The 16,728-nt window shown below is 42.1% G+C and overlaps 1 protein-coding gene across 1 annotated transcript; it reads right to left on the bottom strand.

Moving 5' to 3' along the window:
* Positions 1-213: 213 nt before the first annotated feature.
* On the bottom strand, positions 214-16,581 carry rasl10a (RAS-like, family 10, member A). Its single transcript, XM_056377086.1, has 3 exons — positions 13,391-16,581; positions 5,584-5,708; positions 214-2,330 (listed from the first exon to the last, which is right to left on the bottom strand). Exons 1-3 carry the CDS (start codon positions 13,604-13,606, stop codon positions 2,060-2,062), a joined length of 612 nt encoding a protein of 203 aa, XP_056233061.1. The 5' UTR covers positions 13,607-16,581; the 3' UTR covers positions 214-2,059.
* Between the last annotated feature and the right edge of the window lie 147 nt (positions 16,582-16,728).

Here is a 16,728-nt window from a genome sequence, read left to right as displayed (position 1 = left end):
TTTATAAATTGATGCTTGTCATTATCACACCATTAATTAAAGTAGGTCAGTTATTACATTAGGGTGATCAGCAGATGATCATCTGGTCCTGTTGCACACAATAAAGTATGCATTTTCAGCAAAACTCAAAAAAACAACTGGAATCTGATCCATCCTCTGCCTCCAATTAGACTCCTGATGACATCACTTTACCACAAGATGGCAATGTTGTCAAAGTGGTTTATGTGGTGTAACTGTCTCACAGGATTGAAAAGTGACCAGAGAAAGGTTGCTGTTCTCAAATGCATTTAATAATAAAACAAAATTACCCACAGTACTAACACAGTAAAAATAAATACAAGTAATGTTTCTGATAAAAAACGGTAGCCCTTTTTATTTGGAAACGCGCACACAAACAAACTGATGAGAACTCATGCTACACACAGTTGCTTTCTAATGTATCTCTGCTACATATTTCATTTTTTACTAGAAAAACAAAATACTAACACACCCATCTGCCCTGATTGAAGGGTTCAAAACTACATCTCGGAGAGAATCATGAGCTTGTGCTCTCACATGCCAGTGAAAAACGACCACATTCACTCCACTCAGCTGCTCATTACAGTGTCAGAAAACCATGTATTACAAAAAATAAACACAATATCACATTTTCACATCAGTGCAATTAAACCCTGACCCGTTGGCTCTACCAACAAAAGCATGCAAGTCAATTACTCTAAAAATCACTCTTATATACAATAGGTCTGCTTACTTTCAGTGCAGCCATATTCACAAAATACCTAGCCTAGGCCTAATCAAATGAAAAAGCAACTGTTAATCTCACAACATTACCAATTAGATACTATTCAGATACTGATATGAAAGCTTTATTAAGGTTCCCTGTGTGTCTGTGATGTACTAATGGGGTGTTTCGTGGAAGTCATTGAGCTATGCCTCGTTTCTGCAGGATATCTGAGCACGAGTGGATTACATCTACTGTGTGAGGCATTTTTAATATAACATGGTGATACATATAGTCAGACAGGACATCCTTGTTGGATTTTATTGCTCCTTCCTAATCTAAAGCTTCAACATCTGTCTCTTATCTTGCTGTGTCTGTCCTTTGCTTGCCTGAATGTCAGCTATCAAACCTGCCTTTCTCTGTCTCCATCTCCCTCACCCTCTCTCTCACACACACACAAACACACACACACATACTGCGTGTACAGGTTCTTGTTTCAGGCTCTGCAGCCTCCTGCAGGTCCCCAGTTCCCTGGATTTAATGTATTCATCAGAAACAGACACTGAGTGAGGGGAGGGAGCAGATTAAAGTCCTACAGTACATCATGATAAGGGACTGCAGTATTTTCTGCTGCAAGACAACCTTAAAACACCCTTCATCTGAACAAACAGCTTTTACCCTAGGCCAAGTTTGTAATGGGGACAGGGAAAGAAAAGAACGTAGGCTACTTCTCACAATCTAAAATTAAACACCATCTAATCATATCTCTACACACCAGATAATCTCTCCAGAATGGAATATGTTTTTCTCTTTATCTATTCTATCTTGTCGACCACTGCTCTCAAATAAATCCAAATATGTCCGGTACAAGCGTCTGCTGTTGACCTTACTGACTATGACAAATTCAAAGGAAGACTGGATGATATTGCTGCCTCTTCATTTTGAGTCTCACTAACACAGCTTCCATCCTTTTAGACCCAGATACAGCCACAAGACAATCCTCAACAAGACCTGCTGCAGCCTCAAATACCTGCCTGTCTGAGTGACGTGAGAAATATAACTGTGCTATGCTAATCATATTGTTTTTCACCTGCGTCCCCTCATACCTCCTTCCTTGCATCTACACATTTAGCAGAATTTGTCTAGGAAGTGGTCGGATGACCATGTGTGAAATTTCAGTGTCTTTTACAGCGCAAGTCTAATAAACCTCATTTTGAAAAATCAGCTCAGTAAAGCAGGAGGCCACAGGGTATTTTTTTCCAGCCATTTAGATAACAAGTCCTTTTCTCCACTGCCGCTCCACGTCTGAGGTGAGAGGGGTGGAGGGAGCTCTCAGGGTCACATGATGGTGCAGCGATTCCTCTGTAGCGCCCCCTGCAGACGGATGGAGGTGTGGTTCTGGCGCATGCCCCGCGCCACAGCGATGCCCAGCAGCTCTTTGAAGAGCAGGACTACATGCCAGTTAAACTTGGCAGAGCACTCCACATAACCGCACTTCCACGTCTTCTTCACCAGGACTGACACTGCCCTGCGAGGCATGAAGCGCTGCCGCTGCAGATCTCTCTTGTTGCCCACCACCAGGATTGGCACCTCGCTGCTGCTGCCTTCCCTGCAGGAGCATGTGAAAGTTATAAAAAAAAAAAAAGGAAAGAAAAAAGGTTAGTTTCAAAAAGCACAGTTATCGTCATGGTGTTTGTCACAGTGGTTGGTTGGGCGTGTGCAAGATGTCTACGTGCAGTTTTTCCTTTCTTCTGAGGTGTGCGGGGGCGGACTGGAGGATTAGAGCTCACAGGCTCAAGGGGCCTCCCACCACACTCTGCAGTGGCTGGTTCACAGCATTATGAAGTGTGAAAATGTACGCAAGCCAGAGATAGGCATAAATTAGTGGCTGAAGACTTGTGTTTGTATTATTTACCCCTACAGTGTTAACGATAAGCATCAACATCTAAGATGATGTCATCAAGTCCAACTGTTTTCCAGTAACACCTGATTGGTGATGCTTTGGAATCAAATCAAGTTTACTAGGGCAATGTAGATAAAAGTAGCTACTGGAGGAAATTAAATTGGATTGTAGAGCAAATACTATGAAGGCAATAAGGCTGATTATATAAATAGGATTTCTAACAATAAGATTAATTTATACTCTGTAGTTGGGGAGCCAAAGTCACTGGAGCTGGAAGCTTTAATTGTTATGTTCTCATGAAAAATAATAATATTAGCATATGAGTTATATAAAAGAAAATGGTAGTATGTCAAGTTGAATTCACAGAGGACTAATAAATCAGGTGCATTATGAGACTTGAAGGAGCAGTGATGTGTTTAAGCACAAGACATCTGCTGACTTGCTGAGCTCAGCGTCAGCTGAGGTATGAATCGTTAAAGCTGCTGCGTTAACAATTCATCTCTTCCTCTTGTACTGAATATTGTTTTCTTTTTTTTGCGTCATCTTCTGACAAGGACTTGCATACATATGCATATTATCACATCTGCCTTAACAGATGGACAGCTCAATAGAAAATATAATAGAGGCAGAGAGATACAGTTGTTTGATAAATTAGACTAAAAACCCACAAAAAGATGTCGTAGTAAGGTGTTGTTTCACCACGAGCCTCCAGAACAGCTTCAGCGCTCTTTGTGAGAGATTCTCCTGCTGTGTGGAGCTCTACTGGAGGGATTAACATCATCTTTATCTAACATATTCCCTCATTTGGTGATGTGGCAGAGAACACTGTCTGACTGCAGTGCTGCTCAAAAATCCCTAGGTGTTCAGATGGGTTAAGATCCGGTGACTGCAAGGGCCATAGCATGAGACTCTCATCATTTTCGTGCTTATCAAATCGTTCAGTAACCCCCTGTGCACTTGCATGAATGCACTTACATGCACACTTGTATCCAAGTCTTGATGTTGTTTTTTGAAGTATCCAAGCTATGTGATGTGTCCGTAACCATCATACAGCATAGCATAGCATATCCAGATTTCTGTTCATTACGTCAAGATGATAAACAATGTAATGCTGGTCTACACCCTGAAGTTAAAGTCTGACACTGGTAATGTGGAAGATAAACTGATCTGAACTGAACTTAACATGCAGAAGCTGAAACTGAGCTCATCCTGTGCTGTTGTTCGGCAACAGCCCTGCTGTCGTATGGCAAAACAGTTGAATCTGTCTCCACTCCTGCTGGAACGCAACATGGCTTCATCTGGCAAGGACCTGTGCTGGCCAATCAAATACAGTACGTGCAAGTACTCTGTAATGTGAACGCTTTATTTCTGTTGTTTACCTGGCGATTGTGGCAACAAAACATAAAACAACGGACGCTGTAACAGCACAAGTTGTTGTGCAGTGTTTTGGAGTCTTATACAGTTTTAAATGTATTTCTATCTATTGCTCAAACAGGAGTGTGTGCCTGAACCAACACACCCGACCAGCACACCTTCTTGCATTTTTTAAACCCAGGGTAGTTACAAAAATTGGGTGAAAGACACACCTGCACCACCAGAAAGAATCAGAAGCCTGGACACTGTATGATCTTGTGTACAGAGATATGAATAACCAGGATAAGACTTGAAAACCGGGATACCAGAGCAAATGTGAACGCCATCACTCTCATACTTCCTTTAATTTGTCACATGCATGTGTGGTAGAATTTTGAAGCCCTGCAGCAAAGTTATTAAAGATGTGGACTTGAAAAACATCTCACTTTTCTCCTTTTCACAGGTTGTGCTCACATAACAGACTTAAAAATATCTCCACGCATATCTGCTCAAGCTTGAGTGTTTTAGCACATCGTGATGTACTGTATGTGTAGGAGTGTGTGCATGCATCTGTTTGTGAGAATTGGGGGAAACTTTACAGAAGCACTGGAGGGACACAACACTGTCACAGACTTCACTGAACTGAAGGTAGGAAGGCCAACAAAAATAGAGCAGAAAAATAAGGTTATTCTGTCACTGAACAGATTTTGTCTGAAGAAATTTGAGGAGTATTTCAAGTATTTTAAGCATATTTTTTTAAGTTGAGTAAAATGAACAGATAAATTCATTATAGTTGACATCTACACTACAGCCACCATGAGCTGCAACAGCTTCCATTATTCATGATTTCAGTTTAAATAAAGTATCTGTCGCTTCTCCACTCTTCCATCTCCTCCTCCAGTCTGAACGCAGATCTTTGTCCTATGATTACACATTTCTCCTGTTTTCCATTCCTCTTGCATCCACCATTTCTTCCCCAGCTGCTGGCGATAATGGTTTTCTCTCATGGGCCAGTAAGGTGGGGATGAACTGTGCAATGGCAGTTTGGTCATGTGCAATATAGCTGAACAAATGAGGCCACTCATCGTACCTTTCAATATGTAAATATATGCAGGTATGCCAACAACGAAGATGATAGAGTAGATGATGCCTTTTCATTGGTCTTTTTTCCCAGTTGTGATGGTTCAAAACCAGCAAAGAGACCTGTACTATATGTTATGTCCCTCTGGTTGTCAAGCCCCCTGTCTTTTGCTGCTGTACTCTGTCCAATAAAAGCTGAGATATCCTAAAAAATAATCTTTAAATCACTAGTGACATCTCAGGCGGCTCTCATGCAGCAACGCCAGAATCAAATGTTATTACTAAACTGTCAGGATTCGCGGAGGAGTGTGCTGAATTAAAAGATATCACCACAACCAGACTATCTATCGCTGTCATACTGTCACAAACGTATAATTGTAGGGCTTTGTGGCAGGACCGTTAAATTGCATGCTGTCTGGAGATGGGTGACATGGTGATGTCATTTGGAATAACCAGTGATGGTTAACCAGCTGTCTGTCGATGGGTGTATGTTCGGTCACAGTTGAGAGTGTGCTGTTGACCGTACCTGTGCTCCACTATCTGCTGTCTGATCATTTTGACGTATTCAAAGCTCTCCACGCAGCAGATGTCATACACCAGGATGTAGGCGTTGGCATTGCGAACACCTCTGCAGCGCAGATCCAACCACTCCTGGAGGACAGACACAAAGAGATAAAAACATAAATATACAAATAAAATAATACTGTATGGCCAAGAGAAGCTCTAGGGATGGCATCAGTCTGTCAGTCGGTCCACCACTCTGGTCCAAAAGCTATATGGATTTTCATGAGAGGATTTGGTCCATGGACAATCATGGTGCCCAGAGGATTAACCCTAATGACCTTGGTGATTCTCTGATATTTCCACATGGTCCCACTTTGAGATTATATGTGGTTTTGAGTGAAATGTCTCAACAAGTAGTTTATGTCATGAAATTTGGTAGGGTACAGGTATTCATGCTCTCCTTGAGAGAAAATTTAATGACTTCTCTGATAGTGCCATCATCACATCAACTTTTAATAATCAAATACTTTGATTGATGATAAAACACTAATGGCATTCTCTTCAGCCTCAGCTTTGTGTTTACGCTGTAAATAGCAAATGTTAGCATGCCAGCCCCCTAAACTAAGATGGTAAATACTGGAAATATTCCCTGCTAAAGATCATTGATCATCGGCGAGCATGTTAGCATGCTGGTGTTAGCATTTAGCTAAAGCACTGCTGTGCTGCCTCACAGAGCCACGAGTATATAATGCACCTACTTATAGAATACAATAATATTAGGGGGCAGCTAACTGAACAGCATGTGGCATGTGTTCCTGTAATTATTCTAAAGCACTGGCTCAGTGTCATAGTTCATCTGCCTCTGCTGCTTATCCTCTGTGAAAAAGTGCAGAGTCAACCAAGTCCTAGAGCTGGCATGGCTCTGGGAGTCTCACAGCTTAAAACAAAGTCATAAAACATGGCAGCTGGCCAGCAGAAAGCACTGCACAGTGTCCTTGCTACACATGTTCAAGGACAGCGACAGAGCAGCTTATTAAAGATAAGCAAACACGCAAAAGGGAACAAATACTACTTGGAATTTTTTACTTTTGTTGCTGCTGGGCTACGCTTTGTGATTCAGTGCACATGCGGCAAACAGCAACATGTGTTTGATGGTAATGAGTTTCAAACTGTAATTAAAGCACATTGCAGAGGTGGGTTCATTTGCACCTTACTGGGGGACAGTTGCTTCATTAGAAACACGGTGACCCTTGCTGCTATTCACGCTGTGCTTTTCAGTGCTGAGTTCTCACCAACCCACCACCCTAACCACCTTTAACAGCATACAATGAATTTATAAGCATCTGATAAAGGGGGGAGGGGAAAACAGAAGAACTTCAGGAGGTGGGAGGAAAAAATGTACTGATGGAGGGAAATGAGAAAACAAATGCAGCCCTGAGAGAATGTCGAAAAGATGAAAAAGGCAGCGGTGGATCAAGGGATGAATAGACATGGTGTCAAAATAACCTATGGTGTTCCTGAACACTGCTAATGGAGGGTCTGGAGATGGTGACTGTCAGGAACTGAACTCAATTTAATTCCATTCTGTTTTATTCTATTCTATTCTAGTTCATAATATTCCTTTTTGTTCTATCAGTACAAATCAATATAATTTATCAGGCAAACAGTGGACACTATGCTGGGAAACACATCTATTCACTTTAGTTTCCAGGACTTAGACGAGAAGATCCATAACACTCTCACATCTATACATTAAATATGAAGCTGGAGCCAGCAGCTGTTTAGCCTTGTTTAGCATAAAGACTAGAAACAAGGGGAAACATCTAGCCCAGGTAAAAATGGAAAGTTTTGGTTTTAGATGACTGGATGTGTGGCTGGATGCAATGACTAATATTAAATATTACTCCACATCTTCTCATCACACACTCACAAAAAAACATTTAGATCCAAGCATAATTCCATATTTGATCACCTTGTTTGTAAGCAAGCTGTTGTGTTTGATTTAGTAAATAATTTGGCTGTGTTCTTTTTTTTTTGACTGATGCACCTGCACCTTGGGCAGCTCTTTGGACCTTTGTTTGTTGCATCATGTTGCTTTGAAAACTCAGATATCAAAGTGCTGATTGTCAGATCTCTTTTCATTCTTATGCTTCTAATTAGCATCCAAGCTAATGTGACCCTCGTTTGTGGAAGTGTTTGCAATGATGAACGGTTTGCTACAGTATTAAAGTCATTCTCCATGTGCTGTTTACATTAGCTCTTCTACCTCCTGCAGCAGCTTGTGCAACTTGAAGGAGGAATGTGAGAAATCTAATTACATTGCTCTCAAGGTTGGATAAAATATGCTTTTCAAATCAACGTACTGCGCAGGCAGTCTGTGCAAATAAAATCATCTGATAATTTGTGACAGGGGAGGCTAAGGGAGCAGGCGATGATCAGTGTAACTTCTAACGCTAACACATCTGTGCCAGTGTAATCTGCCTTCATTCAGTTTGGAAGAGGGCATTTGTCGGTTTGTGTGTAGGTGAGTGTGAGGAAGAAACAGCCTCACACATCAGCACGGAGATAATGAGGCCAATCAGCCATGGAGACAAACATGTGGCGTGAAGATCGCTGCAATCAAAAGTGGAAGAGAGGGCAAAGGGAGGAAGTAAGGGGGGCAGTGTGTTGTAAAAACTGCTTGAAAGTGTGATTATTTTCTTTTTCTATCCAGGTTGAATCTGTTGTCAAAGACAGGGAAAAACATGTCACAGACGGTATGATTTCTACTGCCATTACGTCTTGTTGTCAAGAGTCTAAAACAATTTAAATCCAAAGTCATGTCAAGCAGGCCTCAGAAAATATTAATAATTAATAATAATAATAATAATAATAATATTAATATTTTTGCCAAACAAACAAAACATATGCCATGTCATATCACAGCATATCATCACAACTCACTCTTTTCTGATAATTGAGGCAATTGATGCACACTGGCTTCAGTTGCAGCCTCATATCCCTGGGGCTAAAAATAGCTGCTTGTGTTCTCATCCCATATCTCTTTGTCATCCAAGTCCTGTTTTAAAATGTGGAGGAGGGGCTAGAAACAGCAACACCACTTCTCTAAAACACAAACATGAAACACAGGCAAAACAAGGAAATTAAGAGTGACTGTCCAGTAAGCCAATACAGTAAGGAAATACAAGACAATACATAGCTGATAAACTGAAATCAAAGAAATTTAAAATGCATGTGTGGGCATGTTTATTTGTGCGTGCTTGCAGGATGTGAGAATGTGCTTGTCTGAGCGTGAATGTGAAGTGTGGTGCCACTGTCTGTATCCTCCAGTCGGTCTTCTTAACACGGCGCAGAAAAAGAGCATCTCATCTTTCACTCCTCACGAGCCAAACAGATCATGTTTCCTTGACAACTGCAGGCCGTGGTCAGTTTGCAAAAGGCTATGACAAAACTGTCGTGTCTCCTGATATAAGGGAAAGCAGCTTAATGGTTATGATTGGTTGTGATGGATCAATACTGAAGCACAGGAGGGAGGCTGGTGTAACCTAGTAGGGGATGGGTGCTGAGTAATTATCAGAGATATGTCACACATAAGCCATGCTGGCTGATTTGCAATTAATATCTATTATATCCCCTGGGGATGAAATTGCTATTACTCACTGATGAACTAATGATACCAGGAAAATCATTAAAATCTGTAGGTTTTATTGTCCTTTTCAGTAAATCACTTTGACGTGACATGGAGAGGATGGTCTGTTGCTGGTTTCTCTCACTCACACATAGAATCACAAAGAAAGCAATCAAGTAACTCTGGGAAATAGAGTCATGAATTGTTGATCCTTGAAAAAGGAGCTAACAAGGATTTTACACAAGTTGAAACAGCTTGAAAGGAATAGTTCAACATTTTCAGAAATACGCTTATTTGCTCTCTAGCTGAGAGTTAGATGAGATGAGTAATACCGTTTCTCATTAGACATGATGCAAGAGCCAGCAGCTGGTTAGCTCAGTTTAGCATAAAGACTGGAAGCAGGGGGGAAACAGTTAGCTTTGCTCTGTCTGAAGCTTATGAAATCCATCTACTAGCAGCTCGATTCCTTGGCTGAGGGCAGTGACAACTTAATATTTTTAAACTTTGATTTTTGCCAGTTTAAAGGTCTACTTGTAAGTTTTCTCTGCCACTGAACGTGGTTACTTGCCAGGAGCAGGTGGTGGTGATTGTCGCTTGACAAGAGTTGCCTTTATAATAAAAGAGGTTATAATACACCCTCTGAGCAGCGCTGTGTCTATGTCTTCAGGGTAGATTGGAGGCTTCAGTGAGTCGCTATCGGAGAGTGACAAGACGGGCCGGGGCTAGCTGGTTAGTGTGCTAACTCCAGTAGAAGAAAAGACATGATAGAGACAAGAGTTAATATTGGCATTGCTGTCCACTGCTAGAGACAGCTCTTGGCGTGTAAAATAATGAAGTTTGTTGCTGAATTCAGCTGTTAATGTTAACGTTGGCTAGGCAGACACACACTTAAAGGGTTTGTAAACCTCATGTGCGCTTCACAGATGCACACTTCATATCTCTATGCCGTCTGTGAGAGTCAAAATTACACAATGTATGACATGAGAAGCAATAATTTCCAGCCTGTTACCACAGACTGTATCAACAGAGATAACTGAGAAAAATGTCCAGACAGAGCAGGAGGGGGAGAGAGCATTTTGCGTGGGAGGAAGTCATGGAGATACATTGTGGCAAGAACAAAAAAATCTAAAAGAACAAGAAAAGTAATTTCTCCACTGTTGGGCTTAAAACCATCTGTCATTCCAACCTATTGACATACAGTGACAGATGCTCTCTATATGTAATACTCTCTTCAACAGACAGACATACCGTAAAGCAAACAAATCATTACACCATCACAACCTCACAGTGAAATAATAGAAACCGTGCCTGTCTCCAGCAATGGAGAAGACAAAAATGGCCGTCAATGTGGTTGAATTGGGGTCACAAGTAGCCTGCCAGAACATTACTGTTCTTCTTTCAAACATAATCTGAACTGATGAGAAATTGCCACACTGCACAAGCATGGAGGTGTACTGACTCACTCCATTCTGCAGCTTATTCATCACAAATTTCAGAGGACATTATACAACCTCATTTGGTAACCCTTACTTCAACAATGTCCATTAAACTCTGTGCAACCTTTCTAATTGAGTGCAGCAAAATGCCTACTGTCTCCTCTGTTGGTCTTTTATTCCCAGCTGTATTCTAGCAGGGAGCGGTGTTTTCATTCAATCTGCTGTGTACTGCAAATAAATTTCAATCAGGTTTCTTACCATTACAGCTAACCCAGGTTACATTTCTCTGCCCATGGGGTAAATATAGAGCAGGGCGCTGAGTCAAAACTGCTCTAACGCTGAAAAGAGGACATCAACGACGAAGCAAGAGATCGAGGCTCAGAACAAGCAGGACATGACAGGAGTGGAGAAGAAAAAGTACAGCAGGCCTCTCAGGGTCATTCCTCAGCAAATGAGTGACCATAAATCTGTCTGATAGAAATGTTGTGGCAGCACTCAGCTAATGGTTTTCTCTGCCTGCGTACCTTCCACAAATGGGCCTAACAAACAGTTGCCTTCTCATTGCACTACCATTGGAAAATGAGCATGAAATGTTCCCACGACATGATACAAGCACGATACCAAATGAAAGCCGTGTGAGCTTAATAGCTCTCTCATGTGACTCAACTTTAAGGACACACACACACACTTGCACTCCCACACATGAACTCATGAGATTCATCCTGTCCTATTCCTGCTTTCTGTTCACACTTACCAGCTTGTTCCCTAATGGGGGTTAAGCACCATTTAGCAGAAGAAAGAAAAAACTCAATCTCTGTGAAGAAAAGTGTCTTTACAAAAGGTCTCTGTGGGCAGGAAACAAAGCACTCTGTGGGCCTCTTAACACTTTCTAACAAAATGTTGAATCTGGTAGAGCAGCTACATCTAATTCTGCCGCCTGACAGGATGATGACTTTGGCCCCTCAGTTTCCCTGTCAGATGTTTTCTGTGTAAACGCCAGGGTTTCTGAGCGCACAGCAAGCCAACACTTTGGGAGGCCTCCCGCTCAAGCTGCTCTTTTTTTTTTTTTGTCTCCTCTTTGGCTTGATCTCATTTTCTCAGTGGCACCTCGCTTGTGTGTGGCTATGTGTGAGACCGTAGGGGAGAAAAGGAGGGAAATATTCAGCAGCAGCCGCAGCTGCGGTCAGCTTGGTGTTGTGACCTTGGAGATTTCCACTGTATATTGAAAGCATCACAGCCTGTCCACCCTGGCTGCAATGGACAGGAGCCAAGACACACCACAAGCCAAGAGAGACTTGGAGTCAGACGCACTCTTTCCATACCCAAGGACATTTCACACTCATCCAGACACACTCCAAATCCATACATTTTTAACGAAAACAAGAGAACTTTACCAAGAGGCATTTTTGTCCTAAAGGTTAGGATTTTCAAGTCTTTTTTATAGCAATGCTCACATTCCCAAATGTGCACTGAAACTGTAAGACCCTACTGGCCTGGAAGACATCCCTTCTTATAGCAGTTTCAATTTAAGTGATAGGAAACAAAATCCAAATTTCTCATCCTATGCAAAAATGTATAAGTTCAGCTGTAGCTAATATGAAGCTTCAGCAGTCTGATTTAGACAAATCAAGTCGGTTTCTTACAACATTAGTACTTTACTCTTTTTAGTACACAATTCCCTCTTTGTGTTTCCACAGTGGAGGAATAATTATGCAAAGACAGAATTTTGGACTAAAAAGACTGAAAACTTAAAAAAAAAAACAAAAAAAAAACAACACTTCATAAAACCTATTCGGACTGTTGAAGCCCCATGTTGGCTTTAGCTGAACTTTGAAATACACTGTTACACAGAATGAGGACTGTCTCCACATCACTTGCATTGAAAATGCAAGAAGGAATCGCTCTAGGGCTCCTATGGACAGGAGGAATAATTACAGCATCGAATAAGACTTTTAATATGGTCATTTGAGTATTTTCTTTAATCCTGTACTTTAAAGAAAAAACTCCCAGAGAAGAAAAAGCTGCAGTAAAGCCTGAGATAATTATTCAATATCCCTGATTCTTGGCAAGGAGGAAGACACAGCAACAAATCTGCTTTGCAAAGTGATTACAAACCTTGGGCATTTGGAGCTACAGTGCATTTTTGCTATGATCCTGTAATCAGATGTGTCTCCAACTAATGAGGTGCGGCATATGACCTGTGGCCATGAATAAAAGGGCAGTCTGTCTGTTCTATTTTTAAACTAGGGTTCAACCAGGTGTTGTGGCAAATGCCTGCAGCACAATCCTGCCATTACTTTCTGTGCATGCAAGCCAGATTCAACACAGCCACCACTGGCACAGTGAAATCCACTCATCTGAAGATATTAGACGTTGCTCTTAGTTAGGAGTCTGTAGAGGACATGGTATGATCAGTAAACAATATGCAAGCTGGCATTCCTTCCCTCCAGATGAGGGGGGTGGGAGAGAGAGGGAGAGAGAGAGAGAGAGAGAGAGAGTTTACAACGTCAAAGTGAGGCTCTCCAAGGCTTTAAGTCAGTCAGGTCTCCATAGCAACTACTAGACTAGGGACATCTGATAGTGATAGAAGAATAAATAAAATTGGTGGGTTTGTCTTTGAGCAATGCCAGTGGGCAGAGGTTCAATAAATGAGAGGTGGATTCAGGCAATGTGAGAATGGATCACCAAAGCTTGTGCAAATCCTCCTCTGATAAAGTTAAACCGGTTGGAAGTCTATCTTAATCCTGAGACAGAGACATTGGTACCTGGCTGGAGCTTGATGGAAAAGAGGAGATTGGCGGGACGTCCAAAATCTTCAGCTCATACATGTTCCCATTGAGTATGACGGAGGGTCTGTACACATATCTGGTCCTGGTCGGCGTGTACACCTCCGAGAAATCGTTATAGATGAACTGGCGGATTATAGAAGTTTTCCCCACTCCGGGAGCACCGATGACTGCGATACTCAGCGTCTCCACCATTCCTGGAGCACGAGTTCAGCACCATGGACAGCGACGACAACGACGACAGATGTGACCGTCCAGAAAGCACAGCTGGCCGCCGCCGCTGTTGTTATTGTTGCTGCTGCTCTGATGGAATTCAACCGCTGGCTCCTTTTAACCAGCAGCCTGTAAAATCACCTCACCTGGCTTCAACTGTGCGCAATTAAACGAATCAATGGCCGAATAAATCATCCAGCCGTCGAGCAGAGAGAAGAAACTTTAACTCCAGGCTGAGGGCGAAAAGAAAGAAGCCACGCAGCTTGGAGATTGTCAAAAATAAAGCTCAACCATGATCATGCAGATGGACGGGGTTTTCGCTGCTTCTGCAATCCAACACACAGATTGAAACTCTTGGTTTTCAGGGGACATCCCCAGGCGACCTCGTCGTCCCCAGAGAGGAAGCGTAAAAGTCCGTCCTTGTTGTCCCCACATGGACATAATCTCATCCAGGCTAGACTCTGACCTTGCCCACACGCACAGGAGTCATGTGTATCTTCATTGATTATCTTCTCTGCACCTCTCAACAAATTTCCACCGATGCACCACCACCACCACCAACACCACCACAGCGCTCCTCCATCACAGGGAGGACGGGCGCGCAGCCGCCAGCCTCGAAAATAAGCTCTCCACCACGTGTTCTGAAATTTGATACAACCTCATAATCTTCTTCTTTTGGTCGATGGCAGAAAGATCCGTTCACATCTGTATGATTCAAGGGAGAGGAGGCAATCCACAAAGCCAGCAGACGTGCATTTTCTGTAAAGGCATCTGGAGCCTATTAACGAGCATTGTGTGTCTGCCGTTGGAGAGACATGAGCTGGTGAAGACTGCTCTCCCTCTCCCTCTCTCCCTCTCCCTCTCTCTCATCACTTGCAATATCCCCTGCCCTGCTCATCCAATAGGATCATGTCTTGCGCAAGGCGTGTGAGGGCGTTGAGCGCCTATACGGCGCAAATAAATGGCAGAGGAATAGGCCACACACCATACATCACTTATACATTATCTCAGTGTGAGGGTCATGGAGAAGCGGTGCAAGACTGAACATCATATCTCCGAGGGACACGGCTTATTATTGGTGAGGGTCCTCAGGCAGGGCAGGGACGATGTGTCCCATCAATCATTGCTGCATGGCAGCAGCACACAATGACCACAAATCCACTAGTGACAAGTCTGGGGAATAAACATGCAGACACTTTATGGTCCTTCAGAATAACTGGAGATGAGCTTGTATCCTCGGGAACAGTCCAATAAGAGCACGTGTTTTTACGTTTTAACTAATGGCTCCATCAATATCTTAATAATTTGTTTCATCCTACTTTATTAGAGATTATTAAGAAAATAATTTTATGGTCCAGGTTGTGAACAGTCCTTTTGGTTGGATTACAATCAGGCAAAGTCGGAAACTGTGCTGGGCTCCCAAACCCTCAGGGGCCCCCGACACCCCAAGATTCAATGTGTGGCAGTTACTTTGTGGTAGTTTTAGCCACTGCAGTTATTTGGTAATTTGCACCACTTAAGCACAATAATCATATTAACTGTAACCCTGGTGTTTGGTAATAATGTGGTTATAAATGTTGGTAATCCATTAACAATAACTGATGGTTTCTTAGCTTCTGATAGGCCATCACGTCTGCAGTTATGAATGTTAGTCAGACGTTGAAGGGTTTTTTTGCAACAACCCTGAAAGTCTGCAGTTGTAAATATTTGATAAGTTGTTAATACATGAATTTTGGACAGGATTCTCTGCAGCCCTCATCCAGGGAAGTGGTCAAACAGAGGTCTTTTTTATCAACTGCTTGTAACAGAGCTACAAATCACTAGTAAGTTGCTTATTAGCTGTTACAAAAAGCCATTAGTTACAATTTATAAACCTTTTTATAAAGGGTGCTTTTTAGAAAACTCAGACCCCTCAAATGAGGAATCTACAAATGTTGCTGCAAAGACATGAAAAGCCACATGATGAACGTCTTTACGTGTCAAAGCAAGAAAAATGTAATTGATTTCTTTTGTTGTCAACTGTGACCTGAATCTATAAGCGTACTCTCAGATATGCGCATGTGATGGTGTTCTATAAATACACTCAGCTCTAATGTCTGTTCCCTCCTGCACTGATTTTGCCTTTAAAGACAGACAGTGGAGCATCACATAGATCATATAGAGCAGATAATCTACTCAGCCTTCAGAGCATCATAATGCATCGAAAATGGATCGAGTCGTGAGTGACATTCAGGGCCATAGAGGACTCCTAAAATCTGGGGTCTTAAAAAACGTGGAGGGAGTTGACATTTTACAGCTGGATATATTTTGGATTATTGCAACTGCCCTTCACGTTGGGAAATAAAATGCACATATATTTGAATAACTCAATGACTGTATGCGTCCGTTACAAATGTTCTTGGACTCAAGTCTGTCTCTGGTCACACGATTGTAAATCTATTTTATAGTGTACAAATACAATGATTACTTCCTCGGTGTTTGTGGTGTGGAAATCAATAACCCTTCCATGATACAGACAGAGCCTTTGCCAAAATGCAATGCAGTGGTGCCCCCTGTTGGAATGCATTCATCACATAGGACCAATATTATAGATCGTTCATTAGTGGAAGTTGGAAATGTGTCACAGCTTTGCCCGACTGACTCCTCGCTGATCAGTGATCCTGCATCTGTGAACACAGTTGACCTTTGTCATTCACAGAAAAACAGATACCAGATGAGGGGTTTGTTTTTCCCACTGGGTCATGCAGCTGAAATCTGGGTTAAGCATTCGCAAGCAGCTTGGACTTTAAAACCCGCCATCACCACCTCAGGAGCTGCTCCGCCTGAAAAGATGCACTGAACTCTGGATAAAGCTCAGACTTCACTCAAGGTCTTTATATGCAAAAGCTGTGAAGGCTGTCGAGTAACCCAAGAGAGAAGGTCATCAATGATTATAAAGCATTGTGTGCGGAAACAATGCACACTGGCTTCTAGGAACATTGGGGAGTTCAGACAGCAAATAAAACCGAGATTGGGATTTTGGAATCAGCAGAATGTGCCACAAAAAAATCTCTTTGCACTGTTTTTTTTTTTCTTGTTACAATGTCTGACCACTGAAGAAAAAA

The sequence above is a fragment of the Seriola aureovittata genome, chromosome 5, assembly GCF_021018895.1.
Source record: "Seriola aureovittata isolate HTS-2021-v1 ecotype China chromosome 5, ASM2101889v1, whole genome shotgun sequence".
NCBI lineage: Eukaryota > Metazoa > Chordata > Actinopteri > Carangiformes > Carangidae > Seriola > Seriola aureovittata.
The sequence above is the reverse complement of the archived record's forward strand: the minus strand, read 5'-3'. Positions and strand labels throughout refer to the sequence as shown.